The sequence below is a fragment of the Solanum tuberosum genome, unplaced genomic scaffold (genome assembly GCF_000226075.1).
Source record: "Solanum tuberosum cultivar DM 1-3 516 R44 unplaced genomic scaffold, SolTub_3.0 scf00200, whole genome shotgun sequence".
Lineage (NCBI taxonomy): Eukaryota > Viridiplantae > Streptophyta > Magnoliopsida > Solanales > Solanaceae > Solanum > Solanum tuberosum.
In genome coordinates, this window is record NW_006239124.1 from 330,690 (window position 1) to 347,702 (window position 17,013).

General features: G+C 36.9%; 2 protein-coding genes and 1 pseudogene across 2 annotated transcripts in view; 1 reads left to right on the forward strand and 2 right to left on the reverse strand.

The window, feature by feature from the left end:
* Positions 1 to 2,239: 2,239 nt before the first annotated feature.
* LOC102579658 (zinc finger protein CONSTANS-LIKE 4-like) lies at positions 2,240 to 3,784 on the reverse strand (annotated as a pseudogene).
* A 73-nt stretch (positions 3,785 to 3,857) lies between these two features.
* SAR2 (GTP-binding protein SAR2) lies at positions 3,858 to 5,933 on the forward strand. Its single transcript, NM_001288147.1, is given in 3 exon segments — positions 3,858 to 4,093; positions 4,940 to 5,071; positions 5,362 to 5,933. Coding segments are annotated over 3 exon segments (582 nt in total). The 5' UTR covers positions 3,858 to 3,964; the 3' UTR covers positions 5,683 to 5,933.
* Positions 5,934 to 7,174: 1,241 nt separating this feature from the next.
* The window catches only part of LOC102603199 (calmodulin-binding transcription activator 5-like), a 25,614-nt gene continuing 15,775 nt past the window's right edge, over positions 7,175 to 17,013 (reverse strand). The window contains exons 9-13 of the mRNA XM_006355330.2: positions 10,837 to 11,232; positions 9,666 to 10,363; positions 8,501 to 9,044; positions 7,771 to 8,073; positions 7,175 to 7,662 (exon numbers count right to left, since the gene is read on the reverse strand). Of these exons, the coding sequence (XP_006355392.1) occupies positions 7,618 to 7,662; positions 7,771 to 8,073; positions 8,501 to 9,044; positions 9,666 to 10,363; positions 10,837 to 11,232 (1,986 nt within the window). The 3' untranslated portion in view covers positions 7,175 to 7,617. The remainder of the gene's footprint in view (positions 7,663 to 7,770; positions 8,074 to 8,500; positions 9,045 to 9,665; positions 10,364 to 10,836; positions 11,233 to 17,013) is intronic.

Consider the following 17,013-nt stretch of genomic DNA (forward strand, 5'->3'; position numbering starts at 1 on the left):
TATATATATATATATATATATATATATATATATACATATATATATATATAATGTTTACAATCAGTTTCGTTTCCATATTTGATCTTGCAATTTTGTTCAGGTTCTATTAGTGTGTAAAAAATGATCATGAGTGATTAGTACAAATATTAACATTACTTCAACAACTACACATTACTTTAACAACTATACATTGCTTCATATTAATATGTGATTGATTGGTACATTCAATAGAGATTTCATATTCAGTATATTATTTACAACTAAACATTACTCATAAATATTAAATAGTTTCACATCAATACATGAATGCGTAATACATTTATTGCAAGACCAAAAAGAAGGATAAGAGTCATACTTCAACAACTAAGCACCTCACACAAGATGGATATTCCAAGAGCCTCACTACATCACAAAAGACACTAAACACTTAACAACTGATTTCACTTTGTCATCAAGGTAGCTACAAATCCAACAAAAAAATGAAATCATGAATTTGTATTTTAACTTACAGTATTTCTCTTCAAATATCCCAAGTTTGTCCACTTCGAAATCATTAGTTGCATCTAGGATTAGAATTTTTTTAACAAATGACCTCTTTCAATTTTCAATTTTTTCATTGCAATTCTCAAATTCTCCATTTTAATCTTAAAATTATTTGTTTCAATCTTTACATCTTTCAATTACAACTCTAAATTACATAGGTAAACTATTTCGGAAAAATCTTGATCCTCTCATTCTTAATATCCACATGAAGAAAATTGTCATAACAGTCAAAAATACAATAATAACAATAATTAAGAACAAAATAAATTAAATAATAGAAACAAACCAGTTCAAAAACCATATTTACATCCGTATGAGAGCATCTGGAAAATCTTCTTTCCGAATTAGATTTAGTACCTGAACTCAAACTTCTGACCACCAAACCATAAACACATTTTCTTTAAGATGAATAACTATTTTGTGACATTAGAAAAACTATCGAAGGGAAGGAGAAGATATTTGAAGAACTACTGTAGGGGACGGTGGAAACAATTGAAAGAAATATCAGTGGATTCCTGATTTGAAAGTTTTTTAAAGTGTTTTTTGAGAATGGATAAGGAAAATGAGTTAAATATTTTATTGAGTTAAGTTCTTAGAGGGACCGGGGCATGTGTTTAAAATGAAAATGAATCGTGTAAAAGAATTTAGGTTATTTTTTATTGATTTGAGAATTTCGTCCATAGAGGGGTATAGATGACAAGTTTATTAATGGTAAGGTAAGAACAACTTGATTTTAACGGTAAAGATAAAATCAACTAATAATAAATCAAAGTTGAGAAATATCTTTTATCCTTTTCTCTTTAAAATATGACATTGCGATTAATGTTATGTCGTAAAAAAAGAATTAAAAGTTATTTTTCTTGTCAAGATATATCTCAAATATATATATTTTGAAGCAAAGGGATATTTTCTGAAATTACTTTGGAATGGAGCAATTTCGAGTATTTACATTCAATTTTGGTCTATCTTTTGTACTTTTCTCATATTTAAAAATATAGTACATTCAAATATGAATATTATTAAGATTTTTTTTTATAAGGATGTATAATCAAACACAATTTAAAACTATATAGTTTTAAATAGTGAAAAAATTAATATCATTTAATCAAATCCCATTTAAAATTTTATGAACAACAATAATATTTAGGAAAAAAGGACGAATTTACCCCCGAACTTTGATAAATGGTACGTCTATGCCCTCTGTTATACTTTGGGTCCATCTCAGCCCCTGCCGTCCAATTATCGGTACACACATGCCCCTCTCACTAACGGTCCCCTCATCCTTTACACGTGTCTTAAGCCTAATCAACTACTCATTTGACCATTGTTTTTAACCCATAAACTAACAACCCGCCCCATAAACCCATACCCACCCGATTCCCTCTAAAATATCCTAAGTCAATTAAAAGACCCAAATCTTCCGGGTCTCTGTTCCTATCTATAATGCATTGTTAAACAAAATTAAATACAATTTTAATACAAAATTTATCCATTACAAATTTCTATTTTTTTTAATAGTGTTTTGAGCTAAACTTACAACAAAAACAGCTACTGAATTACACAAAATGGGAAACAAAATTAGATATATAAACACATAGTTACGATCCTCCTCACTAACAACAACATGAAGAAGAAAAAAGAAAAATAAAATTCAATTTATTTTTTAAAACTAAGGGATAATAAATAGATATAAAAACTAAAACGATGGAACAACGCCCTATGATGCATCGGCGGCGATGAGTGAATCGATTTTAATTTCAGTACGTTTAGCGAATCTCCCTTTGATTCTGGGTCGAGTCTCAGCATAAGCTTCTCTAGAAGAATATCGAATCGTCTTCTCGAACTTTCTATTCTTCCTCTTCTCTCTATACCTCATTACCCTTGCTTCTCTGTCTAAACCAGAAACTGCATTCGGCACGGCGTCGGCATCGGCGTCGGCGTCGGCACCAGCACCGGCTGATGAGTTCATCACAAAAGTGTTTGATACATCCGTCATTGCACTGTGGTCTGGTACAACTCCGACGTCAAGAAATGATGATGAAACCTGTTAGTTAAACAAAAGCAAAATGAGATCGATTCACGTGAAGGAAGAGGAAGAAGGAAATAGACGAGAGAAGATACAGATGCATACACTTTGGCTAATGGATTGAGAGGTGAAATTGTACATGTAAGGTTTAGATCCAACGAAATCGATTTCGTAGGTAGGGAATCCATCAACGACTGGACCTGGTAAATGAGTACTTGTTTCGTTGTTGTTCTGCACCGGCACAACTCTGTCGGAGCTGTAATGGCCGTGTTGATGCTGTTGATGATGAAGAATATGCGGTTTTTGCTCACATGACATTAGATCTATATCTAAATACGAATCCATATCATTAAACAAGTAATAAATCTGATCATTCCCTTCTTTCGGCGTCGGAAGGATCCACGATGTTGCTTCAGCTTCTTCCTCCGGTTGAGAAGGATTCTCATCAGTACTATCAAAGTACTTCTCATCATCAACAGCATCAGCATCAACATCATCACCGCCGTGAGATTTCTCACCAGTACTATAAAAGTACTACTCAATTCTCATTTTTCAACTCTATTGTGAGAGGAACGAGAGACCCGAAAGATTTGGATCTTTTAATTGATTTAGGATATTTTAGAGGGAATTGGGTGGGTATGGGTTTATGGGGCGGGTTGTTAGTTTATGGGTTAAAAATAATGGTCAAACGGATAGTTGATTAGGATTAAAACACGTGTACAGGATGAGGGGGGCGTTAGTGAGAGGGGCATGTGTGTACCGATAATTGGACGGCAGGGGCTGAGATGGACCCAAAGTATAACGGAGGGCATAGACGTACCATTTATCAAAGTTTGGGGGTAAATTCGTCCTTTTTTCCCTAATATTTATCAAATATTTATTTTATACTTAATGAGATAATTTATTACCATACAACTATATATAATTTATTTTAAATAATAAAATAAAATTATTTAATCAATACTGTTTTAAAATAATAAACTTATGAATTAATATGGGGCAGCACGGGTCAAAAGTAAGAAAGAAAAAACAAATTGGCTACCACACTTGTGATGACGTGGAGGTCCCAATAGTGATGGGTAGCACCTCTTCTGATGACGCGCAACACCCAATAATGTCTCTCCAGGTCAGCAACAAGACGTGACCGGCTAATTCAAGTCACCATCGTAGACACACTCTCCAACACTTATCTTCATACGCAACTGGTTCCGCCATTAACCAGTTAACTTCATCCGCCAGTATAAATAGTTTCCCCTCATTTCACCACTGATGAAAACCCATTTCATTAGAGAGATTGAAAATTTGAACGCTTTTTCTGTTGTTTCAATCTTCTTTTTCCGGTGAATTTCCAGCGGCGTTAGTGTGTGGTGTTTGATCAATTATAAGGAAGAAATCATGTTTCTGGTGGATTGGTTCTATGGAGTGTTGGCATCACTAGGGTTGTGGCAGAAGGATGCGAAGATCTTGTTTTTAGGGCTTGATAATGCTGGCAAAACCACCTTGCTTCATATGTTGAAAGATGAGGTTCGTTTCGTTTCTCTCCTTCCTTTTTTTAAGTCTAAATTCAATGAAGAACGAATTACAAGTACATGACCATATAGGTGATACTAATTACTAAGCTTAGTTGTGACATCAGGTACGTGTTTCTCAAGATCCTGATTAGAGACTAAGCTAATGATTTTTTTGAAATTTTATAGAACCTGAATTATGCCTAAACAGACAATGATTACTAGCGTTAGAATCAAATGGATCTTAATAGATGGTGAAACTCTCTACTTTAAGAAAACTTTGTTTTAAATGACAACCTTTTTACATGCACTAGGTGATTCTTCTCATCTGTGCGTCTTGATGGAAAGAGTTATCCCGTGGAAATTGGAATTAGTTGAGGCTTGAACTTATATTGAATGCGGATAATATAATTTTTGTTATAGCTGTTGCAGCCGCTGAAGCAGCCATTGGCCTGGCTATTGTTTCATCAATTTACCATAACAAAAAATCAACTTGTATCAACCAATCAAATTTGTTGAATAATTAATATTAATTATCTGGATTCTAATAAAGCTGGGCCCGGACACCACGGTCATAAAAAGAACAATCTAATTACTTGCACTGGAACGGAATGAATACAAAAAATTGATATAGCTGACCTCAACTAGCTTCCAATGGAGTCTATTATGTATATGTGGAGTTGATTTTGCGTAACGTGTTTTAAGTACATGGTGTTTATTGATGGAGATAGTAAATGATAGTATGCTTAGGAGGTTGAGTTATTGAAACCAGTTGATTGAATTTTTTATTGGTATCACTATTTTGCTTATAAGGGTGGTGCTGTATTGCTTGCTGACTACATTCATGTTAAAATTGATGCAGAGATTGGTGCAGCATCAACCTACACAGTACCCCACATCAGAGGAGTTGAGTATTGGGAATATCAAGTTCAAGGCTTTTGATTTAGGAGGACACCAGATTGCTAGAAGAGTCTGGAGAGACTACTATGCCAAGGTGAATACTTATATGGTTAAGAACAGCTGTTTACTCATTCCGAAACGGGTTATTATATACACTTTCTAGTTGTGTATCACATTAATCATTATGGACAGACTTATCGTTTTGGAATGCAAGTTGTGACATTTTGGCTTTAATCAGGTTCAATGTTGTGCATCATTAACATCATGTTTTTTTGGGAAATCAGTATTGACATGAATGCTATGCAAGTCTGTTGTAACTACTTCCATAATTTGCGTTGCCCACACTCTACTTGCTGTTTGACAAGCAAGTTTTCTCATTTGCAGGTGGACGCTGTTGTTTATCTTGTGGATGCAAATGACAGAGAGAGGTTTCCAGAGGCAAAGAAGGAATTGGATGGGCTTCTGTCAGATGAGTCGTTAACAAATGTCCCATTTCTCATTTTGGGAAACAAGATTGATATACCATATGCTGCTTCAGAAGATGAGCTGCGTTATCACTTGGGCCTAACTGGTGTGACCACTGGCAAGGGTAACGTCAACCTTGCTGGTACCAATGTCCGTCCAATTGAGGTGTTTATGTGTAGCATTGTGCGCAAGATGGGATATGGTGAGGGCTTCAAATGGATGTCGCAATACATCAAGTAGGAGAGTCAACCATAACGAACTTGTTGGCTAAGTTCTTCTTTTGTGATCCCAATCGGTTGGTTGGGGTGTGATGGGGGGAAGAACACAGAGAACTTCTCCCAATCAGGAAAGTAGCATGTCAGGTTACATTGTATTGGATAAACGCTACAGCTTTGCACTAGCTTGTTTCTAGTTTTATCTGTACTCTTTTTGGATAGAAAGTTTGTACAGGGAAAGCACAATAACGAAAAAAGGGCAGTCCTTGTTCTTCATTTCTTGGGTAAAGTCAGTCGTCAACTCTTTTTAAGGGTAAACTTTTTACTCATTCAATTTCCTTCAACTACCTTGCCAAAATGACCTAATAATCCTATCCTATGAAACAATACTATATTTTCAAAACTAGCAATAGTCTTGTAACCAAACATATACAACCTCTAACCAATTTCAAAAAACTAGAGATTTAAGAGGTCTCTCTCTCTTTCATCCTATCTTCTCCTCACAAATCGTAGTCATCATTGTTGTACTGTTCTCACGTACGTGCTCTATTGCTACTGCCGGTGTGCCGCCGCACTCATCCATGGCTTCCCAACAGGAAAATTGCCATAATTTCGCCAGAAAATCAAATGATTAGATCTCCTCGTTGCCCTTTTTTGTTTCACCAGAGTTTTTCTTCTTGGATGAAGTTCTCTCCCAGGGCTTCTGAACTTCTTCTCTCCGTGTTCACTTATATATATTAATAATGCTCAAAATTACACCTTGCGATGCAAAAGATTTCCCAATCATTGGACAATTTTAGAACACTAGGAATATTTATAATTTTCGGGGATCGGAGCTTAGAATATTCAGACAACATGGGATCTTGTGCAAACGTTCATCATCATGGCTATAAAGCTCCATGCGGTTTTCCTTTACTCACAATACTATCTTTATCTCGTTTTTATTTATATTTTCGAACATATCTAATTGCTAATAACTAAATCTAACAAGTTAAGACAAATATATGTTATAGTGATACATAACATAAAAAATAAACATTCAGCAGATATACGATGAGATACACCAAACATACATTCCCCTTCCTTGGTGTGATTGGTGCCTTCGACACTGTTCTGCATAAACTTTTTGTGTAAACAAGCAACAAAATACGGAGACTAACAACTAAAATATAGACTTCAATGGTAGAAAAAGAAATTTCAAATGTGCACAACCTATGGAGCGATAGTTTTAGGGATAGAAATTTTTTAAATTGAGGTTATGAGAGTGAAACTGGGAATGTCCATGAAAAAAGTCAAAATAGGGGATTCACTTTTCCTTAAATCTAATATTCATGCTAAACGTAGTAAATAGTTGATAATGTTTATACCAAGAGTAATATTAGTCTTATATATTTACCCCGTGTATAAAGACGTCATTAAAAGATTCAAGGCATCCAAGATCAACTACTTATTGTGCCATTGAATCCAAAATCATTGATCATGACTATCATTGACGTGCTTGTGATTCTTACGTGGGCTCGATTATATGGTCCATGCCCCATTTGAACATAGAATAGTCTAGCCAAAGCATACAATCATTACATATCATGAAATCAATACTGCAAATATTTGACATCTTAGTCAGGCAATACACTCGCTGAGACCACACTTAAACTCCCACAACAACAGGTACTGAGTGCCAACCCACGCTTTTCTAAAACATTTGGAGGGTCGAAGCTGCGATGATAACACAATCTACCAATTTACAACATCTCTACCAATGTACAAACTGATTTGTACAATAAGCACACATAACCTATTCTTTTCAGTAGCTTCAACCAGGCAACTCTTTCGTTCTATAGGGATCACGTTTGTGGGAGGGGGCAGGGGCAATATCATAATGCTTTTTGGAGGGTGGTTGCTAGCCTGGGTTACTGCTGTAGCTCCAAATATTTCAGGGAAGTACTTGTTCCTTATCTTCTTAACCCATCTGGTTATCAGGATTGAGAAGCCTTTTGTATTCCAGCTGCAAAACAGCAAATATGGTAAATGTCAAGTGATGAATAACATCTTGAAGTTTGTCTCCCCAGTTCATCAATCGAAAAAAGATAACAGAAAAAAAGAGCTTCCTTACTGCAGCATTATTATGTTCCATCTTCATCCTACTATATTCTTCTTGTGCTCGCTTTGAACGAAACATGGCCTGAACTCGTACAACAGACCTTTCAACACGCTCTTCAGCTTGTTTCCTACTGGCTCGGAAGAAGTCCTCCACCTCACCATCAGGTTTGATATCCACTGATTCACTAGATTGAACCTGAAGACCACGAAAGCCTTTTCTCTTCAAACGCCATCGTAAGACTGCCTTTTCAAGCACCCCAACAGACCAAACTATCTTGCGATACTGCTTCCGTTCTTGGAAACCACGGAACACGGCCTGCATAAACCAGAGTCGGATTCCACTATTTAAATTTGTCCCATCTGCTTACTTAAATTATTTACCTTATCCAACCCCCCTCCCCCCCAAAAAAAAAACCAGTCTACACTCTACAGTAATAGCCCCGAGCAGTATCAACAGAATAGCATTAAGTAGCATATTGAAAAGAAAAGAGCATCCATTGCAGGTTAATAGCAATATTCGAAATTTGAGGAAATTAATGTGGAGACAACAAGGTATAATCTCTTTTGCCAATTCATGAACATAATGCGCACCTCATCTCAGTGAGCAGATCACATGAAAATTAAGGGAAAATGGAACACCAGTACTAACTTGGACCAACCAGACACAGTTTATACTTTCAGATCTTTTGATGGAAGAGATGGCTCTAATTATTCAGCCAAACTTATGAGAAAGGGCAACTTACTTGAATTTTGATCGCATGACGCCGCATGGTAAGAAAGTCTTTCCGCATTTTCCAAGTTCGGAACCTATATTGGATTCGGGCAGCAGCAGCCAGTTTTTTACGCGACTCATAATTGCGGAAAGCATGCTGTATCTTCATAGCAGCAACTATATTACGTGCTTCTGTCTCTGGATTTAAAGACTCAACAGCTTTGGTCTGTAGTTTGAATGACTGTTCTCTGAATGCAGCCTGTATACGTGCAGCAGCATCAGCAGCAGTACGATAAGCTGTCAAAGTATCTTTTAGATACAGCTCCTCCTCTGTGAAGTTTTCAGGGTTTATAGGTTCAGTAGTGATCTGCAGTGAACCACTAACATTTCCAGCCAAGGTCATAGCCTCAAAGTGTGCAACTAAAGCCTTCTCCGCAAGATAAGCCCCCAAACCGTCGAAACCATTTTTAGATGCAAGATCAGCAGCAGTGGATCCATCAGGGTTCTCTGAATTGGGGTCTGTGACCAAATTTGGTTTTGCACCAGCAGATAGAAGGGTCGCAACCATTTTCTCCCTGATAATCAGAACTCCCAATAATAAGCAACCAATATGCTGGAAAAATTGTAATATTCAAAAATAAATTTGTCCTAATTATGTCTTCATTTCCTTTAAGAAAAATCCTTTTTCTGGTTGGGGGAGGGAGGAAGGAGGAAAGGGGTCGCGCGGTTCAGACATTTGGTGGACAGCAGTAAAAAATATACTCAAATCAGAAGAAACTCCATGATTTTTTTCAACCAGTGTTCTTAAAAGTGAAAGTGCAAAAAAAAGTGACAACCTCCATCGGATTTGAAGCAAAAGCAAGTAATCACAAGCTTTTTTAATAGTAAAGCGTAAGTTACGGAAATCAAACAATGTCAAACATTAAATTGCAGTTAAATAACTAATTTCAACAGCCAATATATAGTAAAGCCAATATTAATCCAACTCCTCAAAGTTTGAGAATGAAAGAACTGCCGCTTTTCTGTTGGATCACTTTGGGAGTCAATGTTTGAAGTGCACATTTCTGTTGAGCACATGGCTTCACTTGTGAAGCGGTAACCCCACACTTCACATTAAAGTGTTGGCTTTTAAAAACACTATTTTAAACAATGAAATAATAATGATCTCAAAATTCCTCAGCTGCACTAGGGATTACCTTCCATAGTGCGCAGCCCAGTGAAGAGCTGTCCAACCATGCTTGTCCCGGTAATCCACTGATAAGCCTGACCAGGTAAATGGATATATAGCCCAAGTATAACCTAGGATAGCACACAAATGGATAACTCCTTGACCTTGCTCATCTCGCTCTGAGGTCTTAGACCCTTCAATAACTCTTTCCAATAGCCATTCATGAAATTTGGTTTGCAAAGACAGCTCAAACAAGCAGTCTTTTGCATGTATGGAAGGGATTTCCCTGCCTTCAATTGATTTGATCAAATATGCCCAATTATTAGTAATGTAGGCACACTTTCGAACAAAGTTCTTTGCATCTTTCAGAGAATTTTGGTGTACTTTACTGGAAAAAATGCTTAGGCTCTTAGATGTAGAGAAGAGCAAATGAGCTAGTCTCATTTGAACTTTAAATTCATCCCAACTAGACTGGTCCTCCAGAGGAGCTGTCCATTTATGTGCTGAAGGAGCTCGAAATTCAAAGGTCATGACTTGACTAATCGGTGTGTTACCGTCCAAACTCAAATATAGATTTACCAGTCCAGGGGCTTGAGGTGAAATTACACAACGATATACCCCAGACTGCACAAATTCTGCAGTAAAACAAACATCTGCACATACACAGAACAAATTTGACTTTGCCAGTGGTGATTGTCTTCCTGGAAAATGGCCAACCACTAAGATCTGCAATAATTAAGACAAATAATAAATGTTGAGATCGTTGATAAAAAAGAAAGTGCACATCTTGGAACTCCCACCTCCACGCAGAAACTGGCTACTGCAAGAATTATATCTATAGTTTCAAGGAGTGATTTTTCTCTCTGTAACTTAAGTGCACTCAATTCACAAAAGCAAGCATTAGCGAAAGCATGCAAAGCTGAACAAGTTATTTGTTTATTTAATTACTTTTTGATATGATAGGTCTTGATTGTCACCTAAATGTCATGTTATGTCAAACCTGGACATGTCTAATGACGTACTGATATTTCATTAATACAATGAGATTGATAAAAAAAAAATCATATATGAATGCAAACAGAACTTTAATCAAAATATGGGATGGAACACTCCTCCTCTCTTATCATTAAGAAGGTAATATTCTTGTGAATTGATACTATTATAGCTAGCAGGGTAACAAGGTTTTGAAATAAAAGAACCTTTGTTTCTTCACTTGAAAGAGCCCAAGAAGGAGATATTTCTGTTATGTTGAATGTCTGCTGCATTACATAGGATTGATCAATAGTTACTGACGATTCAGGAGTCATCAGCTCATCTGCAGATCCCGTAGAATCACTGATGAAGTAGTTGATCCACCGTCCAAAACTGTCTTGTGTTTGGAGACCATCCTTGTTAAGACTATCAAAAGAATCACCTGCACCCACTGTCATTACTCCAGATTCTTTCTTCTGAAAGTTTGAAGTCATCTGACCATCCCCAGAACGGAAGGACATGTCATTTGAAGGATTAAAATTTACGGCATCGTTTCCAGCCACTTGGCCAACAAAACTTTCTAAGGATGCTATAGGTGCTCTCGACATGGATGAAGAGCCATCCTGCAAATCACCATTATCAGTAGTCATACAAAAGAAAATTACATGGAATCCAATTAAATATTAAGGAAATGACTTATTTCATGGCAGAACTTGACAATTGGAAGGATATACTTAAAGCAGAAGTTACATGTTAGGTCAATAAGACACGATGCAAAAACCAATCATTTTTCTGAGTCATAATACATAAATATGCCCTTTAACTTAGCTTCAGCTGGCATCTATGCCCTTCAACTTTGGGTGTGCACAAGTAAACACTTAAACTTGTATAAATTGAACAAGTAGACACACGCGTCCTACATGGCATAATACAGGTAGGATGCCACGTAGGACACAAAATTGCCATGTAAGACGAATATGTCTATTTGTTCAATTTTATACAAGTTTAAGTGTCCACTAGTGCACAGCCAAAGTTGGACGGCATAGATGACAGCTGAAGCCAAGTTGAAGGGTACATTTATATATTATGCCTTTTTCTGAAGACTTTTGCCACCAAGATCCTTAAAACGTATACGGAATGATACATGCATATCAACATTGACCTATATACAGTATGTGTGTGTGAATCTATCTAACAATGAACATTTCATTGTGCGAGCAATGAAAAAGCAGATACACTTATTATAAAACTGTAGAAACTTTGGGGACACAAAACTCTATCCAAAATTTAAAATGTCCTAAACTACAAGGTTAATCATGGTGACCATTGGAGTAATGTAAAAGTTACTTGGGAATATCAACATCTGCAGAACAGAAAAGATAGCTCATTGACTTCGACAGTTGAAGTTATTTAAAAAGAAAAAAAGAGTTCGAGAACAAATTAAACACAATTCAACTAAATTGGCAATTTCTGAAAAATAATTAGCAATACAAAAGTCATTTCAATCCTAACCCGAAGCATAATTAGATAGTATTGATTTTGGTGCTAATTTACCCTTTCACAGATATATGTCAGTAAGCACATAGAGAATCTTTTACAATTATTATTTTTTGATAAAGTTAACAGTTATATAGATGTCAACAGGTATACTATACAAATTGTGTAGTCCACCTCAAAAAGTATCCAATTACAAAAAGGGTCCAACTACTACACTAGTCACAAACCGTCTAGAATGTCAAAAATATCTTCACTTCGTATTAACATTTCCTGTTTACAACAAAAATAAAAGAGGCTTAAGCAATTCATCTAGAACTTCTAAATGTTGCAATATTTGTCCTCAAAACATCTCTAATTCCTTTCTGCCCATATAGACCCCCATATACATGCTGGGACAATTTTCCATCTCTCCTCCTTGTTAGCTGCATTACCATCTCTGTTCCAGCATTGTTATACTTTCTAATGCTACCTGGCATAACTCACCTAATTTTCCTTAGGTTGATAAAAAATTCCCATTAGCTAGTCAGCCCATCTGCATTGTAAGAAAATATGACTGATTGTCACTGCTTGATCACCCAAAAAATAACATCTAGAGCATAGTCAGAACTGCTTCTTTAGCCAATAACCAGGTAAAACAGGCCACATTGTTTGGAAGTTAACTTTCCATATCAATTTCCATGGTAAGCAATCCACTTGATTGTTGTGGGAATTTAGAACCTTGTAAGCATATTTTACTGAGAAATTCCCCTGACAGTCAGGTTGCCAAACCAGCCTATCCTCCAAAGAACCAGTGAAATGGGAAAGTGTTGTAGAATTCTGCTATTCTTCCCGGTTCCCAATCATTCAAAAGTCTTCTGAGTTTGAGACTTCATCATTGTCCAAACCACATATCAGTCATTGTTGTTTATTGTTGTTGACACAAGATGAAAATTCCTGGATATAGTTGATTGAGAGGAGCTTGACCAATCCAGTTTTCAATCCAAAATGAGATCTTCCTTCCATTCCTAACCTTCAACCCCAGTTTTGACTGAAATAGAAGCCAGAGATTCCTGATAGATCTCCAAATGCTTCATTCATATGGAGTAGATACATGATTTGTTGTCCAGTTGCCTTCTTATCCATATCAGTGTTATCAAAATTCAAAAGTGAAAAGCGCAAAAAAGGCTCTAAGGTACCTTGGGGCTTTAAGCACAAATAAAGTGTGGGCTTTATTGAGAAAGGCACAAACGGAGGAAACATACAAATATATATATATATATATATATATATGTTTAGTCCCAAGACTAATAATAAGCATGAATAACAAATGTATGGACAAAGAAATTGATTGTTTATACGATAAAGTGAAATATCAATGGTTTAGCTTCGCCTCTTCAGGAAATGCTCATTCACAAGGAAAAGTATGTCTTAGAGCCTTGATGACAACACTGAAGCGCACATTAAGCGAAGCGAAGCGCTCAACGCGTTTTGAGCCTCACTTCAGGACTGAAGCGCGCCTTTGATAACATTGCTCCATATCTTACACTGATGAAATCTTTCCATAACATATTGTCTTCTGTGGCCTACCTCCATAGCCACTTCAACATCAAACTCTTATGGTGAGTTTTCATGTTCCTGACTCCCACTCCCCCTTCTTTCTTGTTGTAAATCAATTCTTCCCATTTCACTAAATGGATCTTCTTCGTATCTTCTTGTTTCTCCTTAAAGTATCAATCTTGTTGATCACATTAACAGGAGCAGGAAATATAGACATCATATAAGTGGACATTGCATCAAGCACACTGTTGATTAAGGTTAATCTACTCCATTGATATGTAACTCTTCCAATTTGTCAACCTTCTCTCACACTTTTCTAGTACACCATTCCATATCCCCTTTGAATTGTTTTTGGCCTCCAGAGGCATACCCATATAATTTGTAGGTAATTCACCCACCCTAACTCCTGATATGTTTGCCAATTCTTGGATGTCATTCACCTCATTTTGCTGGATAAATGTGGCTCTTCCCCCAATTAATCTGGAGACCTGACATTGCTTCTAATAGGATGAAAATAACCCTCAGAATCAGAACTGGTCTTTTCCTTCCATTGCCAAAATGAAAAGGAAAGGGGATTGTTATAGAATATAATAGGTGTAAATATTATATCTTCCATATATAGCTAATTTAATTATAGGAGCAGATTCTTAGTTGATTTACTTTGATTAGTTTTCCTTTCATAGAAGCATAGTATTTGTATAAGTATCTTGTCTTGATGAATAGAAAGGAACAAGTCATTCTCCATATAATATAAGTTACATGGTATCAGAGCAACTGTCTAAGCTGGGATTTGGCTTTGCCGGAAGTCACTGTGACTTCGCCGGAAGCTACTGTGGCTTCGGGGAAGTAGTTGAGAGCTCTATCTTTCACCTTTGAATCTGGACACCATTTCTGTGTTAGAGAAATTGATTGTCTAAGTGTACTGAATCCATTTTGTGGCATCTGGGTTCAGATTGAAACTCTAAAATCTGAAGCTTGATTGTCTGCCTTTCTCGAGTGAAGCTGGTGCTTCAAAATTCTGGAAATTCAAGAAGGGTGCTAAGAATATTTGTGGGAGATCTGTTTGTGAACTCAAATCTGAAGCTTGAGTCATTCTGGAGCTGTTTCGATAAGGTTATTTAGTCGGAACTCGAAACTTTCAAACGCAGTATCAAAGAAGACGACCTGTCCATCCTTCTAATTTTTGGGTTGCTGTCCAGAAAATCTGTTGGCTTCTCAGACATTGTTGTTGTTTTTTTCCGGTCAACATCCCCTTCGTTTCTGATTATTCGGCCAGATTGGTCTTGGTGCGGTCAGATCTGGTTAGTCATTTTATTTTGGTGATTGTATTGTCTTTTCTTTGGGATTATAGTCTGTTTGGGACTTGTTGGTTTGTCCACCAATTCATTTTGGTACCGTGAGCGTTTTGTTGGGAATATGACTGACTGTAATCAGGGAACTCAAAGGTTTGATAAAATGATTTTGATTTCCTCAAAGGAGTTTGCTGAATTCTCTCGATATCAGAAATTATTGAAGGAATCCACCTCAGTTAATGCCTTTACTAAATCAGATAAAACATGTCTAATCACCTCTTCAAATAAATGGGTGATTGATTCAGGTGCCTCAAATCACATGACCGGTAATTCTAACATTTTTACTAGTTTTCAGTCACACAAAGCTCCCTCTCCGGTTACTGTAGCTGATGGATCAACTTGTAACAGTGATGGATATGGGACTGTTAAACCAACCTCCACTATTACCTTGTCATCAGTATTAAGTCTACCAAAGTTGGCCTTCAATTTGATTTCTGTTAGCAAAGTTACCAGAGACCTTAATTGTTATATTTCGTTCTTTCCGGATCATTGTTTGTTTCGTGATCTTAAGACGAATCAGGTTATTGGTAAAGGACATGTATCTGACGATCTCTATATTTTGGATGAATGGGGGCCTCAGTTTGTTGCCTGCTCTAGTGTTGTGTCTCCATTTGAAGCACATTGTCGATTGGGACATCCATCTCTACCTTTGCTAAAGAAGCTTTGTCCGCAATTCCAAAATATTTCTTCATTAGAATGTGAGTCATGTCGATTTGCAAAACATCATCGCAGCTCATTAAGTCCAAGGGTTAATAAGCGGGCTGAGTCAGCTTTTGAGTTGGTTCATTCTGATGTTTGGGGACCATGCCCTGTCATTTCCAAAACTGGGCATAAGTATTTTATTACTTTTGTGGATGATTTTTCTCGTATGACTTGGATTTATTTCATGAAGAGTCGCTCAGAAGTGTTTACTCACTTTTGTGCCTTCTATGCTGAAGTCAAAACACAATTCAATGCTTCGGTACGTATTCTAAGGAGTGACAATGCTAAAGAATATATGTCAGAATCATTTCAATCATACATGAGACAACACGGTATTCTCCACCAGTCTTCATGTGTTGATACACCCTCTCAAAATGGAGTTGCTGAGAGGAAGAATAGGCATCTACTTGAGACAACTCGAGCACTTTTGTTCCAAATGAAGGTTCCTAAACAGTTTTGGGCAGATGCAGTCTCTACGGCTTGTTTTCTGATTAATCGTATGCCATCCACTGTTCTTGCTGGTAATGTGCCTTACAGTGTTCTGTTTCCAAACAAGTCACTATTTCCAGTAGAACCTAAGGTGTTTGGAAGCACTTGTTATGTTCGAGATGTTCGACCATCTGTCACTAAGTTGGATCCAAAGGCATTGAAGTGCGTTTTTTTGGGTTATTCTCGTCTTCAGAAGGGGTATCGATGTTATTCTGCTGAACTTGGCAAATATTTGGTATCAACTGATGTGGTATTTTCAGAGACTACACCTTTCTTTTATGCACCTCCTATTTCTACAAGTCAAGGGGAGGAAGATGAGTGGTTAGTCTATGAGGTCACCCGTGTTTTGACAGAAGAATCAAATATTGTCCCTCCATCTCTCAGATCATCTATTGAGGATCAATCGGATACTGTACCATCAGCTCCTGCACCATCTACGGTAGTAAGACCTCCGGTTGTACAAGTTTACTCGAGGAGGCGAGAGGCCATTGATACATGTTCTGCACCAGTCCCTTTGTCATCAGATCCTCATACGTCTGATCTTCCAGAAGATCTTGATCTCCCTATTGCTATTCGCAAAGGTACACGTAGTTGCAAATCTCCATACTCCATTGCTAATTTTGTTTCCTATGGTCATTTATCCTCTATGTCTAGATCTTTGATTGTTTCTCTAGACTCTATCGTTGTTCCTAAGACAGTTAAGGAAGCCTTGAGTCACACTGGATGGTATAATGCAATGCTTGAGGAGATACATGCACTAGATGAGAATCACACTTGGGACTTGGTGGATTTACCAAAAGGAAAGAAGGCAGTGGGATGCAAATGGGT